Source organism: Miniopterus schreibersii, assembly GCF_964146895.1.
Source record: "Miniopterus schreibersii genome assembly, chromosome: 3".
Taxonomy (NCBI): Eukaryota; Metazoa; Chordata; class Mammalia; order Chiroptera; family Miniopteridae; genus Miniopterus; species Miniopterus schreibersii.
Genome location: NC_138103.1, coordinates 67,492,762 through 67,511,902, shown reverse-complemented (window position 1 = coordinate 67,511,902; position 19,141 = coordinate 67,492,762). Strand labels below are relative to the sequence as shown.

At 36.9% G+C, this 19,141-nt stretch overlaps 1 protein-coding gene across 1 annotated transcript in view; it reads right to left on the bottom strand.

Moving 5' to 3' along the window:
• ANKRD31 (ankyrin repeat domain 31) overlaps positions 1 to 19,141 on the bottom strand; it is a 91,300-nt gene that overhangs the window by 20,208 nt on the left and 51,951 nt on the right. The window contains exons 16-21 of the mRNA XM_081131930.1: positions 18,429 to 18,566; positions 17,444 to 17,586; positions 15,702 to 15,864; positions 13,866 to 13,981; positions 8,564 to 8,651; positions 4,943 to 5,039 (exon numbers count right to left, since the gene is read on the bottom strand). Of these exons, the coding sequence (XP_080988056.1) occupies positions 4,943 to 5,039; positions 8,564 to 8,651; positions 13,866 to 13,981; positions 15,702 to 15,864; positions 17,444 to 17,586; positions 18,429 to 18,566 (745 nt within the window). The remainder of the gene's footprint in view (positions 1 to 4,942; positions 5,040 to 8,563; positions 8,652 to 13,865; positions 13,982 to 15,701; positions 15,865 to 17,443; positions 17,587 to 18,428; positions 18,567 to 19,141) is intronic.

The window sequence follows — 19,141 nt, the reverse complement described above, 5'->3', positions numbered from 1 at the left end:
CAGTGGAAAGGTATATAAAAAAGTAAAATTTGGGAGTAAGTTCCACTCAAGTTCCCTTAACTATAGAAGAGTAAGATTGTTTTGTGAATAATTATACCTGATCTAGATCTGAGAAATTCAGTTCAACAAGTAATTACTATAATTGTACTTTGAACCTATACTGAACATTTTCAAGTCCAGAGGGACTACTCAATAAGCATTTTCCTGTGTGCCTTCCTCTAACCAAATCTCTCAGTGGGAGGAAGTGACTCATTCACACCTCTGTCTTTTGGTTATAACCACCTATTCCATAGTTATCTTCAGGATATCTTCTGACACCCTGTTTCCAGCGGTTCTCAAATCTTTTGTTCTCAGAACTTTTTTATACTCTTAAAAAAGTTATTGAGAAACCCAAAGAGCTTTTGTTTATATGGGTTGTATCTATCAATATTTACTATTTTAGAAAATAAAACTGAAAAAATTTAAAAATACTCAAGCACACATTCCATTAGCTATTAGAGTGATGATATTATCACACACCGTGTGGCCTCAAGAAAATTCCACTGTATACTCATGAAAGAATGAGAGCAAAAAAGGGCAAATATTGCCTTAGTATTGTTTTTTTTTAAATTTTTTTATTGATTTCAGAGAGAGGAAGGGAAAGGGAGAGAGAGAGATAGAAACATCAATGATGAGGGAGTGATTGATCGGCTGCCTCCTGCACGCCCCCTACTGGGGATGAAGCCCGAAATCTGGGCATGTGCCCTGACTGGGAATCGAACCGTGATCTCCAGGTTCAAGGGTTGATGCTCAACCACTGAGCAACACTGGCCAGGTAATATCTTAGTATTCTTATAAAAGCAGTTTTGACTTCAAAGAGCTCTGGGAAATAGAAAAGCAGTAATATAGATATCTGTTTCTTCTATCACAGTTTAGAGTTGTTGGTACTGAACTCCAAGTAGACTGAGTATTAAAATAGATGTAAGTGGAGAAGCAGCAAGAAGAAATCAGATTAACAACTGGTAGCATAAAATGCAAGAAAATAAATAAAAAATAAAAAATAAATTAACAGTTATCACATTTAAAACTGAAAAACAGGCTCTGGTCAAGATGGCAGTGTAGGTAAACACAGTACTTTAATCCTCCTACAACCACATGAAAAATACAACTAATCTTCAGAACAACCATCATTCAGAACTGCCTGAAAGCTAGCTGAATGGAAGTCCTACAACCAGGGAATTAAATAAAAAGCCACATCGAGACTGGTAGGAGGGGCAGAGGTACAGAACAGGCTGGTCCCACATCCACATGTGGGGGTTTTTAATTAGGAGGGATATCTTGGCTGCAGAGGTCCCCTTGAGGAGTGAGGGGTACCAGCCTCACATTAGACCTCTCAGCTCAGTGTTCCAGTGCTGGGAAGAGAAGTCCCCATAATTTCGGGCTGTAAAAACCAGCAGGGATTGTGGCTGAGTGACACGGAGGCTGCCTGAGTCCCAGGCAGTTCCTCTAAAAGGGCCCATGCAGCCCTGGCTGATGTGGCTCAGTGGTTAGCATTGTGGCCTGTGCACCAAAGGGTCGCAGGTTCAATTCCTGGTCAGGGGCATATATCTGGGTTGCAGGTTCACTTGCCCCTGGTTGGAGTACATGCAGGAGGCAACCAATTGATGTTTCTCTCTCACATCAATGTCTCTCTCTCTCTCTGCCCCACCTCCCTTCCACTCTCTCTCTGAAAAGCAATGGAAAAATATCCTTTGGTGAGGATTAACCAAAAAATTAAATAAATAAAAATAAAGGGCCCGCGCATGGACTTATTCAGACTCATTCCCTCTGAGCTCCAGTTTTGGGGCTGCAGCTTGAAAGGAACCAGGAACATACAGGGAGGAACTAAATTGCTTGGCATCAGGGCAAGAGCTAGGAAGCAGCTTTCACCTAGACTAAAGTGCTGGCAGAGGCTTCTGTTCCTTTGCTGAGCCCTTCCCCCAACAGAGTCAACAGGTGGGCGCCATATTTGAGTCTCCATCTACCTGGCTCATATTTTTCACCCCATCCTGGTAATTACCTGAGACCCTGCACCAACTTAGGGGCTCATCCAAGCCGTTTCCAGTGGCTTTTCTATACAACTGGCCTCTCCAGCCTCATGCTTCAGACTTTCCTAAAATCTCTCAAACAAGCAGCAGCTGGCCTCAGCGTGCCCCATACCTCTCGTTAAGTGGCCCCAGGCCCCGCACTAGTGGCAGCCAGCGTTGGTTCACAGCTTGGCCTCACCTAGGCACCTCCAAGCCCAGCCACCTGCAGGTCACTCTGCAGTTCATGCTGGGTGGCCATCTGCAGATCACTCTGTAGCTCATGTTGGGTGGCCCCAGGCAGGGCACAGGCAGTGGCTGACTTTGCACCTCCCGGGAGGCCCCAGAGCCAGTCACCCAGTGGACAGCTTCAGACCATGCTGGATTACAAGCCTACCACTTCCATAAGGGACACACTCAATGGGTGGACTCAGTGAGCACCAGAGCCCCACTGAAGCAAGTCCTGTTCCATAGGGTCACTCCTACATACCAGCTCTGCTGCTGTAGTTGCAGCTGGTCCTCACAGCTGATTGGCCTGGGGGTCAATCCCTCCCAATGACACCAACAACAATCAAGGCTCAACTACAACAGGACAGTGCACACAGCCCACACGGGTGCACCTGGAGCGCCCAGCTCAGGTCACTGGGCAGACTGCGGCACTGGGCAATACAGAACACCTACTACATAAGGCCACTCTACCAAGTCTGCGTGAAACAGCAGCTCTACCTAATACACAGGAACAAACACAGGGAAGCAGCCAAACTGCAGAGACAAAGAAACATGTCACAAAGGGAAGAACAGGAGAAACTGCCAGAAAAAAACCTAAACGAAATGAAAGCAAGCTAACTACCAGATAGAGTTCAAAACAATGGTTATAAGGATGCTCAAGGAACTTAGTGAGAACTTCAAGAAATTTAGTAAAAACATCAACAGCATGAAAAAGGACATAGGAACCATAAAAAAGAACCAGTCAGAAATGAAGGATACACTAAAAAACAACAAAAAACAATTAAATGGCAATAAATACACATCTATCAGCAACTGAATCTAAAAATCAAAATAAACAAACATAACAGAAACAGACTCATAGATACAGAGAACATTTTGGCGGTTGCCAGATGGGAGGGGAATTGGGGGCATGGGTGAAAAAGGTGAAGAGACTTAGAAGTACAAATTAGTAGTTATAGTATAGTTATGGGGGTATAAAGTACAGCATAGGAAATATAGTGAATAATATTGTAATAATTATGTATGGTGTCAGATAGGTATGAGAGTTTTGGGGATGATCACTTAGTAAGTTTTATAATGTCTAATCACTGGGGTGTACACCTGAAACTAATATAATATTGTATGTCAACTGTAATTGAAAAATTAAAAATTATAAAAATTAAAAATAAATTTTAAAATTACTAAAACTATATGAAACAAAAAGTTCAGACAGAATATAAAAGAGCTCTTTGGTTTGCAAGATTATAAGTCTTACTGCAATATTAATAAGGAATTACACTTGAAACTCTAGCTGATCAGGAACTTGTGAAAATTCTAGGTATCTTATTAATCAAAGGACATAAAGAAAAATTGAAGCTAGCGTTTTCCAAAGTCCCCTAGAGAATATACTTTAGTCAGGTACCCTCTGCAGGTCTTCTAAGCACATGGGCTTTATAGAAAGGAATTCATGATACTTATTCACTAGAGAGAAAAGCAAAATGGGGATAAAGATAGTAGCTTTATAAATAAAAATAAAAAACTGATTTTAAAATAAGTTCAGAAAAAAACTGAATATGCAATAGATGTCAAATAATTATAAGACAGGAATATAAAAAATAAGAAAAATCACGTGTGAATGAAGAATAGGGTCCAAGAGATGTCTGCATGTTCACTGCAGTGCTATTCACAACAGTCAAGACATGGGCACAACCTAAGTGCCCATCAGTGGACGAATGAGTAAGGAAAACGTCACACTCAAACACATAGGGGAGTATTATTCAGCCAGAAGAAAATCCTGCCATTTGTGATAACACAGATGGACTTTGAGGGCACTATGCAAAGTGAAATAAGTCAGACAAAAAAACCAAATACCCTATGATCTCACCTATATATGAAATAGATATATATATGTATGCATATATATGTGTGTGTGTGTGTGTGTATATGACTCAGATACAGAGAACAAGAGGTGGGGGGGGTGAGTGATATGGGTGAAGGTGGTCTACAGGTACACACATCCAGTTATAAAATAAATAAGTCATGGGGATGTAATGTACAGCATGGTGGCTACAGTTAATAATACTGTATATTTGAAAGTTGCCAAGAGAACAGAACTTAAAAGTTCTCATCACAAGAAAAAAATAGGGGACATATGTAACTAAATATATGAAGAACTAATAAAAATAGTGTCCAAGCAAGAAAAAAAATATATATATCATCTTTCTCAAAGAAAGATGAGTAGTAGTATATAACCAATATAGTCAGGATAACACTCCTTAAGGGCCCTGAAAAGTTAGAAGTACACAAAACCACAAAACCACATAATCAAACTGTTTAGGAGGACATTTGTGATAACAAAAAGAAAACGTTTTAATGTAAAAAAAATTGATTAAGGAAAATAAATTATTTTGGGGATTCACGACCAGAAAGGCTTTCATAAAATTGTTGGCTGTAGACAACTTTTCTACAACTTTTTGTTTTCTGAATATTTCCAGTAATAAAGAAGGAAAATATCTTTCTGGGAAGTACAATTCCCCACAGAGGTAATAAGTTAGATAACCTCATAAAGTTATTTTTTGGTCCTAAGCAACATTCATAAGAATTTATATTCTAAGAAATTCTAGGCATTACTATTATAGCTAAAAATGGATAAATTCTGATAACTCTAACATACTCCTATTTTTTTCACTCACCTGTATTTTTTAGCCAGATCATCCCTTTCTGCTTTCTGTTTGGCAAGCACATTATCCATAACCTCTTTTATCTGTAACATCTTTTCAGTGTATTGTTCTAGAAACATGGTAATAAAGTAAAAAATCAGTTAACAGAGAGATAAATGTTCAATTTGGTCACACAGGACTTAGCCTTACTGATCATTTTTAAAAGTTATTATTTCCTTATCTCTTCTCCAATATCAATGGTCCAGATATATAAATCAAGGTTTATTGACTTATGTCACCCTATGGAAGTACCCTAAAGTGTATAGGTAAGAACACTGTCAAGGAAGAACCTGAGTTCTAATCCTGCTACCCCACTGACTAAACTCAGTGAAACTGGGCAAGTCACATGACCTCTACTCTCAGCTTCCTTATCTGTGAAATGAGGGGAGTAAAGAAAGATAAATTAGGAAGATGAGTATTTCGCCTGTTAAAATTTACTTTTTAAAATACAAAAAATAGCCCGGCTGGGCATGGCTCAGCGGTTGAGCATCGACCTAGGATCCAGGAGATCAGGGTTAGATTCCCGGTCAGGGCAAATGCCCGGGTTGTGGGCTCGATCAAAGACTCTCTCATCATTGATGGTTCTGTCTCTCTCTCTCCCTCTTCTTTCCTCTCTTGGAAATCAATAAAGATATATTTAAAAACAAAACAAAACAACAACAAAAAACTCTAAAAAAAATAAATAAATAAAATAAAATACAAAAAATAAATTATTATTGTAAAAAATAATTTCAAACACTATGAATGTTTACACAGAAGAAAAGTCAGAGTATCCCACTTACCCCCGTGCATCACCTCTATTCTACTTCATGTAAGAGACTGCTGTTAATACTTTGGTAGTAGTGTATTTATTTGTGTATGTACATTAAATATATTTATATAATGTGTTGTTCTATATGTTTATACTATATAGAACAATACATTATATGTGTTTAAAAATAAGAATTGTGTTATCTATCAGTTCTTGCTCTTTACACTTAACACTTAAATACGGCTATATGAAATCAAAGGTCACTTACAGACCTATATAAAATACGTTTCGTAATAACTACTTAAAATTTTCCTTTCTTCCATTGCCTCCCAAATAAAGCATCATGCACTCCCCCAGCCCCATCATAAATCCACAGAATTTACACATAAATATTGATTATGTCCAAATACAGAGTCCCAAGTGGGAAATTGAAAGGCTTAGATTTTCTTTCTTTTAAGCTACTTGCTATTCATTTCACTTTTGACTTTGTTCCCTTATGTTTTTGCCTAATTTTTTAGACCAATGCATATTTTTCTAGATAATTTAACTAGAGAAAATCAGTGGTGAGAAATAACATGAAGTTCAGAGTTGGAATTACTTCCAGAACCTGCCTTTGCAAATCAAACAAGTGATTTGATAAGTATACAATCAGAGTAGTTTTGTCTCCTCAAAAGGGTTGGTTTCATAGTGTGATGCCTGTGCTAACAAAGGGGAGAACTGTCTGTGATCATTAAGAATTTAGATATACATTTGTTTAGCAGACTTGGTACTGATATTTACATTATCTACGTACCCTGTTACACTGGTTTTCTTTTTTTTCTTTTTTAATATATATCTTTATTGATTTCAGAGAGAGGAAGGGAGAGGGAGAAGGAGAGGGAGAGAAAGAGATAGAAACATCAATGATGAAAGAGAGCCATTGATCAGTTGCCTCCCGCAGGCCCCCAACTGGGATCCAGCCTGCAACCAGGGCATGTGCCCTGACTGGGAATCCAACCACGATCTCCTGGATCCTAGGTCTATGCTCAACCACTGAGCCATACCCGGTCAGGCCACACTGGGTTTTCTAAATGGATTTTAACCCCCAGGTAAAAATAACATTATCATAGTAACCTAAAAGATTCTTATAAAAAAGGATATAAGGATATTTACATGCAACTTGATAGTTATTTATCAAAGAGACATTAATCAATGGTATCCTAGAAAGAACCTAGAAATTGCCCTAATATGTATAAGGTTTTAATATATGATAAGGTATTATAAAACTGTGAGGATGAGAGGAATTAGTCGACAAATAAGAACAGGAAAACTCTATGGGGGAACCCTATTCTATCCTTACCACATGTGAAAAAGAGATTTTAGGTGAATTATACAGTTAAAATGCTTACGAAAAAATAACACAAAATGTTTAAAATGAACATTTTTCTGCTCAGTTAAACTGAGGCGCTAGAGGTATCTGATAGCAAAGTGAATGCAAGACATCTGGGATTCATTACTCTTGGATCCCTCAGCCTGACCAAAGATATAAAAGGTGTCAGAATATGGAGGTGATAAATTTGCAAAGATACTTCTTTAGAGAGCTGCTGCCTCACTGGGTGGAATCTCCATCCTGAGCAGCAAAAGTGAGAGGTGAGGGGGCTCCTCCCCTATATCTCAAACCTAATGGGAGCAGTTTCTCAGAGGATTGTTGGGAGCATAATAACTTTCAGTTGAGGTGATAAAGGATTCACATCTGGCTTTCTCCTTGAACATCTAGCGGTTGAGACCTTCAAGAGCAAGGAGTTTCCACAGCAGGGCAGAAAAAGCTGCTGCTGTGTTGGAACTGTCCTCCCTTCCAACAGTAGGACCAGGATGCCAGCATCCTGAAAACTTGCTGTGGAGCCTGTCTTATGATCTTGCCTATGAGGGCTTCTACTTGAGGGCAATTAGATGCACAAGATATTATAAATGCTAAATAAAATATATGAGCCATACAGTTTTCTGGGGGGAGGTGTATAAATTATTTTATATTATTTTCTTCAAAACATAACATGTACTATGTGTTAGGTCAGGATGAAAAGTAGAATGGGTATTTAAAAATAATAATAATAATAGAAGGAAATTATTTTTAAAAATCATCACTACATGAGTTAGTACAAGAGATGAAGTAATAGTTGTATCCTGTTACACAAAAGATTGATGAGGTACTTTAAATTACTTTATTTTTAGCTAATTACTTTTCACATTCAGATCTGCACCTGTCAGGAGCTACTTTCTATCTTGTAAATTGTAACACAAGAAAACATAACTGTGAGCTATCAAAGGTTTGCAAATATTCACTGAAGTTTTGAGAAATTAAGATTATTAGGTTAGAAATCATTCTAATTTACTAATTTGAATTACTAGTGTTTTGTAAACAGGAAGGTATCCATGCAGTAAGACATATCTGCTCATTTGCTCTGCTGTGTAACCACTACACATTCCTTTTCTAATTAGTTAAGGGTTAATTAGGTGAAGCGGAGGAGCCAAGAAGTAACACAGTCTTATCTCTAATCACTAGCTTATGCTTTTCTCACATCTTCATCTAAACATAATAGCAGTAGCAGCTTATTCTGATCATGGTTCTGAGTATCTCTCAAATTACTCATGCTATACCTTGAGTCTAAAAGTATCTTTATCAACAATTACATCTACTACTGGTTTGCATCATTGACTTCTAAGAATCATTCCTGGCACCTTACTCTTACATTAAAAAAAAAAAAAAAAAAAGCTACTTTTTCAGTCACTGTGAGCTTTGAAATAAAAATGTGCCACAAGACAGTAAGGTAGTAGTGACTCAAACTTGATTATGAGTCCATATTTACCTGCATCTTCGGGGGTCCTTATTTCAAACTCCAATAAATTTTCTTGTTTTTCTTCTATGTCTTGTAGAATGGCACTGATGGTCTGATGCTATCACATAAAAATATTAAAACTTCATTATAACAAAGTAGATGTTTCTCTCTGATAAGCAATTGAAAAATGTACAATAAGTGCTAAAGAGCCTGGCCGCATGGCTCAGCGGTTGAGTGTCCCCCTATGAACCAGGTCACCATTCAATTCCCGGTCAGGGCATATGCCCAGGTTTCAGACTTGATCCCCAGTAGGGGGCATTCAGGGGGCAGCCTATCAATGACTCTCTCATCATTGAGGTTTCTCTCTCTCCCTCTCCCTACCTCTCTATGAAATCAATAAAAACATATTTTTTCAAAAAAGTACTAAAGAAACTGCTGTAAAAAATACTCATTTCCTTTTATGTTCAAAATGTACTCATGCTTTGTTTAACCTTAACTGTATAAATACTGCATATCTAAGGGAAAAAATAAACAGTATATCTTGATTTAAGTAGCAGTTCTATTCCTGGAAAATAGAATGTAAGAGTAGCAACCATATAAAGAATCATAATTTTTCATTGACTTCTGTTTTAATTATAGGTGTAGGAGAAAAAAAACAACTCAGCACATAATATTCAAAGATAACATATATGCAACAAGTTCACTTTAAGGCTTTATGGCTATCATTGCACCCTATTAAAATATCACACATAATATTAGAAATACAAAACACTACTTTCAAAAACTCACAAAGGGGATTTAAGACCACGTCTTTATATTCGTCAATATTAATCTTCCTTCCTGGAATGTCTTCAACTTATTCTGCCCAGACCCCTCTCTTTTTTATGAGAGACGGAATCATAAAAGTGAACTCTTGAACCAAACTGCCCGGGTGTGAATTCTGACTCCACCTCTTCCTGGCGGGGACTCCAGCAAGTCACTTATCCTCTTGCTTGAATTGAGTAACATGTAAAATGGTTAGGAAAGTGCCAGCACAAAGTAAGATAGCTCAATAAATACTGATTATTATATAAAATCCATCTCATACAAAAAGCCTCTTAGTAATCTAACCCATACTGATTTTTCATTTCTCAGAATTACTTAAGAATTTCAGTGCTACAGAATTCAGTATTAATATGTATATCTTACACATTATATTTCTCCAACAAGATAACGAGATCTTGTAGGCAGGAGCATGGTTTTTCTATTTACATGTGGTTTCCACACTGTTGGATATACAGTTGTTGCTCAATCAATGACAGCTGATGGATTGACTCATATTATCTATCCTTTAATATATTCTCAATGCATATTCATTTCTAAAACATGTGGGTACTCAAAGCCTTCTGAAGTATGTTGCTCTGAAATTTTACTTGGTGTCTAGAGGGATATGGAAAAATGCACAGAATAAAGCCATCCAATTATGTGGAAAAGCAATCTCATTGCTGTCATTTATAAAATGAATCAAAACCAAATTATAAAATATAAACATGCAAAACAAATTTTAAAAAATGAGATTTATTTCTTTTACATTGAATGATTATGGTTATAATAGCAAACTAAAGGACTGAATTTGTGCCCAGGTTAAACCTCTACCTACAGGTTCGGGTAAAGAAAACAACTTCTGATGCTGACTTTCCTTTGTTTGCCTTATGTTGTGGATGCACGTAGTCTCGGCCACCATTGGCCATAAGCTTTCATTCCACACTAGTTCCATATTCCATCCTGAAGGGTCCAGCACAACCTTCCCTCCAAGACCCCCCTTCTTAGTCCTTCATTATTGCTTATCTTTTTTTTTTTAAAAAACACCATACCAACCTAGGATGTGCATTTGGAATAAGCAGCTTTACACAGTTTATATTCTGCTTACTATAAAGCTTCACTATAATTTTATTCCAGGTTTACTATTTCTACTATGGCAGGATCATCTATGCCTCTGACTACTCTCTTAAATTTTGTACAATATGGCACAGTGATGAAGAATACAGGCTCTGGAGCCAGACTGCCTGGAGTTTAATTCTGGCATAGCTACTAAACAGAAATACAATTTTGGATTAAGTTACTTAACCTCTCTTACTTTAGCTTCCTCATTTATAACAAAAAAAGTAATGATAATAACAGAACCTACCTAGAAGGGCTATTACAAGGACTAAGTGTGGTAATATAGTACTTAGTGGACAGCTTGCTGTACGATAGGCTCTCAGTGGAAGTCAATGATAATTGTTATTATTTCTGTACTTATTTTATCTGAGGGTACAGAAGGAGGCTGCCTACGTGCTGTGACCTGAAGGTGGTGCCAACTAAAATCATCTCATTTACATTGTATGTGGTCACACGGTGCCCACCATCCCCAATTTGGTTTGAAATTTCCAATATTCAAAACCAATTTTACATTTAAAGTCCTCACACTTCTTTTGAGCTTTCTTTTTTGTAAAGCTTGGTTTTCTTTAGACTGCTATACCTCCATTACATTTTCTCTAAAGGTTGGCATCTAAAACAATATACATTTTTCCTGAAGCAAATACCTATATAGTTAACAACAGAGTAGTTTTTCATGATGTTCTAAACTTTACATGAAAATATACTTTTAAGATACAATATGGTGTAAACACTGGACAAAATACAAGCTTTAAACAAACACACACACACACACACACGCACACACAGGGCTAAAAATGGAGAAAGAAAGGAAAATTCCCTGGTGCCAGAAATTAAGCTAGCAGTGGCCCATGTGGGCTTTGGAACAAACATAGGTTTTAGGGGGCTAGGTTTTTAATGCTCGTACAGGACTAGGAGATAAGGCTTCAAGCCCGCATGCGGAGGGAGTTATAATGGAGTTCCTGCATAAAGCTAGTGGCCCGGAGCGGGTGCCCTGTGGGTTAGATAAGGATTAGAAAAACCTAGTTGTCACCCATCCAGGCTTTAGGCACAAAAGTAGAAACGTACTTTTGTCACACATGTATATAAGAACTAAATTGATACAACATGTGGTTCAGGAAATCAAACGGAGAAACTGGAATAAAAATTGGTGTGCAACTGACAAACCTCTAGGGCCCCAGCAGAAGCAAATGTTAAACAGGAAGCCTAGACTCACCAAAATTCCCACAGTAAACAACCATCACTGAAGTGAGATTACAATAAAAAAAATTACAAACCACATGAAAAATCATGTTATGAAAAAGAGTCAGGAGGAGAGTTTAAATTCCTTTAAAAATGTTTGGGAAAGATTTTTTAAAATGCTATCAATATCATAAGGCAAGAGCAGAAAAGTCCTTTTTTCTTTTTAAATATATCTTTATTGATTTCAGAGAGAGGAAGGGAGAGGGAGAGAGAGATAGAAACATCAATGATGAGAGAGTCATTGATCGGCTGCCTCTTGCACGCCCCTGACTGGGGATCGAGCCTGCAACCCGGGCATGTGCCCTGACTGGGAATCGAACCCTGATTGCCTGGATCCTAGGTAGACGCTCAACCGCTGAGCCACGCCCGGCTGGGCTGTTTTGTTTTCTTTCTTTATTTTTTTTTGGTTTATCCTCACCTGAGGATATTTTTCCCATTGCTTTTACTGAGAGAGAGTGAAAGAGAGAGAGGGAGAAAGAGAGAGAAACATCAGTCTGAGACACATCGATTAGTTGCCTCCCAAACATGCCCCAACCAGGGGTGGGGAGTGAATCTGCAACCCAGGTACGTGCCCTTGACAGGGAATTGAACCTACGACCCTTTGGTGCATGAGCCAATGCTCTAACCACTGAGCAACACTGGCCAAGGCTGTTTGTTTCTTTTTCAAACAAATATCTGAAAAGGAAACAATTTCTAGAAATAAAAAAGTCATTAAAATTAAAGACTCAAGGTTTGGTTGAATAGATTAGAAATATTTGAGGAGGAAAATAATGAACTGAAAGAGAAATCAAAGGAAATCACCTAGAATATAATACAAAGAGTTTAGGACATGGAAAATATAAAAACATATTAGGAAACATGGAGATGGGCCTAAAAGACATCTAAATAGGAACTACAAAAAAAGGGAACACTGAGAACAGAGGAGACGATATAGAGAGAAGAAGATATAAAGGCTGAGGGTATCCAGAATACAAATGAGAAATTGTCTTCAGATTAAAGGAGCATGTCTAGTCCTGACTATAATGAATAAAAACACATCCACATTTAGAACATAAAAATATAATAGAAAAATCTTAAAAACTGCAAAATTAGCCCTGTGGTCAGTTTTGCTCAGTGGTTAGAGTGTCAGCTCACGGACCAAAGGGTCATGGGTTCAGTTCACCATCAAGGGCACATATCTTGGTTGCAGGTTCCTATCCCCGGTAGGGGGGCATGTGGGAGGCAGCCAATCGATGTGTCTCTCTTGGAGTGGTGTTTCCATCCCCTCCTTCCTCCCTTCCACTCTTTCTAGAAGTCAATGGAAAATAACCTCAGGTGAGGATTAAAAAACCAAAAAACTGCAAGATTAAAAGACAGATTATCTACAAGGAAATGACAATTTGATTGACATTTGACTTCATTTCTTACAACAGATACCAGGAAACAATGCAAAATATTTTCAAAGTGCTGAGGCAAATGCAATTTAGCTTTGAATACCACTTAAAATATCTAAGGTATAAATTAAATGATTACTCATAATTTGAGATTTCTCTACACTAACAGAAAGTATCCAAGAAGCCCAATCAACATACATAGTCTTATTCAAAATAATATTTCATTGAGAGTGCTACTTTGCTTAAAATGTTAGGATCTAGTACACTTTGTGTTTTTGTCAAAGTGAGGATATATATCTTAGCAATTAATAAATATTTTAGTGAGCAACTATTATGTTATTTTTGCAAAAATAAACCTTTATATGAAGGGTTTCACATATAGCAAACACTATCACTGTAAACCATGTGGGATCCAGGTTGGCTAAAACAGATTTTCCTTTTCTCTGTCTGAATTTGGGGTCTTTTCTACCTAGTATGTATCCTAGATACTTTCAGGAAGTGGGTGAATAAAGACACACTATGACTGTGGAAGTGTCTATGGGACAAGTAGTCAAAGAACCAAACCTAAGTATAAAAGACAGTAGCTAATTTATATTTCTTAATCAATGCAGATAACTGAGAATTAACAACATATCTTCTTGGCTTCTTCTGTTCAATTATGCTCTATTTTCTTATGACAAAAAACATTTTCAACCTGCATGCTCTTAAAATGGAAAGAGTGCTGTCAATAGCCAAAGTTTGGCTGGCCCAAAGAATGACATTTTCTAGGCTGAAGAACAAAGGATTTCGACTTCACTCACCCTATGAAGGCGTCCTCTTGTTCTTTCTTGGTGTGAAAGAGAAGGTGGATCAACAGTTTTTAAGTCATCACAAATGCACGGTTTGTGTCTTCTGGACCGGACAGTAGGAATTTTTACTTTAAAAAGTAAAATTAGAAAATATTAATAAGAATGTGCAAAAATTTAGCTTCATTTTATCAACTGTAATTGATAATATTAATTGATAAAATAAATTTTTCCAGGAATGGATAAATTAAACCTACAATTATTATAATATATTGATGTTGGTCAACACCTTAGTATTTATTATCAATTGACTAATTATAGGTAACATTTACTGAATACTTTTCACATGCTGGATATCAAACTCTTTCCCTGAATCTTCATATGAGCCCTGTAAGATAGGTAGTTTATTATATCCATTTTACAGAAGAGAAAAGTAAAGCTTGGGACTCAGGAAGTTGCCTAATTGTCACACAACTGGTACTGAAACCAGATCTGACTCCAAAGTCCAGGCTCTTAATACTGTGACTACGATTCATTGTCTCTGTAAAGTTCTCTCTGACCTTTCTCCCAATCTAGATTCCCTTTTTCCATATAACCATTGTATCCATTTGGGGGTACCTGACCAAGAAAATATGTACACAAGAAACAACAGACAAGTAGGAATAGATATAGCATTTTATAACAGAGTGCCCAATAACTCCAATGCAAAGCTTCTCTTAAGCTGAGCTGATATAATTCATGGGACCCAAACCTTCAGATATGGCTATGGATGGGGCTCTAAAAGAGGCCCTGATCCTATGGATTTACCATATAGTTGCAGGCTATGAAGAGCCGTGTATCAATCTTGACCTTTTCCTACACGAGATTTAGCTTACTAGTAAACTATGACACAATGATTACCCTTGGCTCTAACCAATCATATCAATAATATGATTCCTCTCTTGACAATTAATAGTTGGTAAGAATAGTGGTAGGCTGGGGGACAAATGTGTGACACACTCTTCCCAACATTCTCCCTCATAGAGAGCAAGGGCAGAGTATGTCCCTGGTATCTTCTTCTATGAGTCAAGGCTCAGGCATAAGGGAAGAGGTAGAACAATTCCTTCTCCTCAGCACTTAAATTGTGTTGAATTGCCTGTTTTCTGGTTGGTCTCTCTACAAGACTGGAAGCTTGTTGCGGGTGAGTGCCTGGTTTGCATAGCATATACTTAACAAATATATTTCCTAAATCAGTGTTTACTTAATGCATATTTCTTATAGATAATTCATTATATTATTTCAATTCAAACAACTATCATAAAATGGTTCGTAAATTTTGCCTGGATGTACATTCCCTTGAAATATTTTTTTCACTATTATATTACATACATACCCATATATTTGCTTAACAAACTCATATTCTAGCATTAGAATATTACATTCTTTAAAAGCTGGCATTAGTCCAACTTTTATATGAATCATTACAAATTTTGAAGTAGTGAAATCTTCACTGCAAAGAGTCTAGTAGTATATTACCCTTCTCCAGCCCCACTGTAAGTAAACCAATCTGTATTGTTTTAGTTACATCTCTATGTCAGGCCCCATGTTAGGGAGATTGACGTTTGTTTAATGAACGGTATGGGTTTTATTTCAACATGTAACTCCAAATCCGATAGGATCATATGATTTATAAATTAAACCAAGTTTGGAAATGCTACATTCTAAAAATAAATATTTTTCAAGAGTTTAATAAACATACAAAACATCTATCCCCAGTTATAAAACAACTTACACTACAACTATAAAGACTTTATTTTTCTAAGCAGAGGTATACACTGTTATAAAACAGTAAGCAATACTGACAATACATACCAGTGGCTATAGCATTACTCTCATCTCTATTATCAGTCTCAATAGCACCATAAGATTTTAGCAGCTCTTTCATTTTTTCATCATCTGCTTCATCTAAAGCAGTCTTCTGTTTTTGATTCTTTTGATTAGGGTTTGCTCCATGTTGCAGTAGAATCTCAGCTGCCTAGAAGGTATTTTTCCAAAGTTATCTCCATTGACACCTTAGATCAGTAATTTCTCTTTCATTACAAAACACCATTATCAAGCATTAAAAGTTATCAGAAAGAAATTTTTCAAACTGTGGCGAAGAACATTTTTATTAAATTTGATTTGACAACTCCAAGTCGACCTACTGATTGGGCCTGATTTGTTCCCACAGCAGAACCAAACATGATGGCATGAAGCACCAGATATGCTGCCCTGACTGCAGTGAGAGGCAGACACAGGTAGAGTGTGCAGGTTTCATTTGATCTCTTTAACAGGGCCCGTTGTCCTCCTCCCCCAAGCTGCTGGGGCATGGGGTGGAGAAGGAAGCAAGAATCACGTCAGCATACATTATATTATGAACTGTATTACAAACTAGTTGAATAAAGTTTTATTTGGACTATATTTCAGGAAACCTGATATACAATCTAATAATGTCTATGCAAGTATGTGTCCTAAATAACTAATTTATATTCACAAAATGTTAAAGATAAAAGGAAACTTAGAAATAATCTACTCCAACCCCATCATTTTATAGAGGAGGAAACTGAAAGCAGAGACTGTGACATTTTGGGGGCAAAACAATCTTTGAATATAAATAAGGTTTCTCTGAATAACTCAAAGTTATGTATTAGAAGTCAGCTTTTAACGGATCAAAGTTAAAAATGGTTACTAATTAGTTTATGGTATAAGTCAATTAGTAAAAAACAGCCAGTGATTCCACTTGCATGAGGCAAGCAAGTGACCCCAACCACTGAAAAACCTTCTAAACAGTAAAAGATTGTCAGGATTTTGTTTGAACAGAGATATGCTGGTGCTAGTAGCTTTTCTTTTTCTGCTTGTGTTCAGGGATGAATAAGCAGAGAACTTTAGGAGCCAATGGGCTGGCTGAAACCATCAGGATAGCCCTTTATTTGTTCCATCAGCCTAGAGAGCACAGCATAAAGGAAAACACATTTACTTTAAAGTCGAGCATATTGAACTCACTTCTGCTACTTACTGGCTGTGTCCTTGAGCAGTTTACTAATCATCTGAATCTTGTTTTTATCACCTCTGAGGATTAAATGTGAGCTCTTGTAAAGTATCTGGCACACAGTGGCCTCTTAATGAAACTAGTCCCCTAATCCTAACCACTTTTCCTTCAGAGAAGTGAAAAAGACCAACTAAGGTGATAAAAGAGGAGATAATGGCATATGGGAAAGGTCTCCTGCAAAAGTTTTTTATGAAACCTACATATATACATACATCTTAGTGAAGTCTGAGTAAAGGTATTTTATTTTAGTTTTTAAAAGACTGGTGAGCAGTGCCTCAACCTGTAGGCTCTATGTCCGAGTGACACTAAAGCCACCTGTGGGATAATGTGATGAAGAGACAGCGGCAAATGAGTCATTCAGAAATACATTAATTTTCCAATCATTACACAATGTCTTCATTTGTAATTTTAAGGTTTTAAAAATAATTTGTTTTAAGGAATCACTTTAGTTCTTAAAATATCTTTGTTTTCTTCACTCATTTTTCTAAGGAAGAGGAACAGGAGCCGAACCTGAGGTGCTCTGTACCTTTAAGTGATTATTCGCAGCAGCAGCATGTAAGGGCAGAGCGCCATCTGGATTTTCACAATTGACATTAGCGCCTGCTTTTAACAACTCTGCAACTACATCATTAGATCCCTCACTAGACGCATTATGTAGTGGTGTCCAACCTAAGAAAGGAAAAAGGGAAAAAAATAAGCTGCTGCTGACATATATTCTTTATTAAATTTCTTTGCACTAATGGAATTAACATCTATATTGATTCAAATGTATATATTAGTGGAAAATAAATAATATTGAAAACTGTGGCCTTAAAATGTGTTTCATTTTTAAAAACAAATTGACCTCATAAAAAATATTTGTTGCTTTAAGTGCCAAACCAGAGGGATCACAGAACATTAAACATAATGGGACCAGAGTAAATATTAACTGTGTCAATTTGTTTCAACGCAGATATTAAAATACAGTTAAGATCATGTCTGACTATTCTACTTGTGTCCTTCCACTGTTACATTTCTCTTGTGAAATTACATGTGATTCCATCAGTTTTTGAGTATTTCCCTCCGGAATTGTTCACACAAGATTCTTTTGTGCTGAGCAAAATGTGAGAAGATCAATTTAAAACTGGAGGTTTAAAATAAAAATAAGGGAGGGGAGAAGAAAGGAAGAGTAGAAAGAGAGGAGAAGAAAATGGGACAACTGCATTCCTCCAAAGTTAGGGAGTGGCATCAGGCCCCTAAGGAAAAGGCCTCAGCAAAGCCCTTCCCCACTGTGTCCTCTCACTGAGTGCTCCCAAATGCCTGTGAAAGCCCTTTTGAAGAAGGTTACTTGAGCAACTGGTGGGAACCAAGATAAATCTTACTATTCAAGTAATATATTATTTTTTTTTAAAAGATTGTTCAAAGTTAGCTGTTACATAGTCGCCAAATTCAAAACTGGGTTTGGGAGCTGTGAAATGTGTATTTTAGTGAGTTCAAATTATAAACACAATTAAAATTTAAAAAATCCAAACCTGCATTATCTTTTAGATTCACATCTGCTCCAGATTCTATTAGAACTCTCATCAAAGACAAATTCCCTCTTCTGGCAGCCAAATGAAGTGGGCTTTCCCCTCTGGCATTCCTCTTATTGATCCCACCTGTTTTCATTTCTGTAAATTTGCCAAGCAAAACTGAGGCTGCTTTTCTGCCAAATGCTGATTATTACAAAGGAACTTAAAAAATACATACCAACTTCCTCAAAATATCCTAAGTAGGGTACACTACACAGAAACATACATCAATTAATATTACCATGACTGTTACTGCTTTAAAATATAACTGAAATGCCATTCTTCAACATGTGAAGAATTATAGGGCATTTAAGCACATTACATCAAATTCACTCTAGCAGTTGTTCAGTCACTCTATCATATTCTTGATTAAGAAAATAAACTTGTTTCATTTCTATACTCATTTCATCCTCAGTAGTCTTTTAGCAATGGATAAATGAACTGTGAATTGTGATTTTATAAAAACTCCGTTTCTACAGCTATTCTCTATCTCAATGGGTCTGTTTCTAATCACATAAGATGCCAAGAACCAAACTATGCCTATAGGTTTATTATTATTTTTTCATAAAAAATGAAGTACAGTATCATTATTTAAAGATTCTTTCTAAAATCTTTTCCTTTCAACACAAGTTAGATGTGGACATATGTTTTGAGGAGCCACCATTCAACCCACT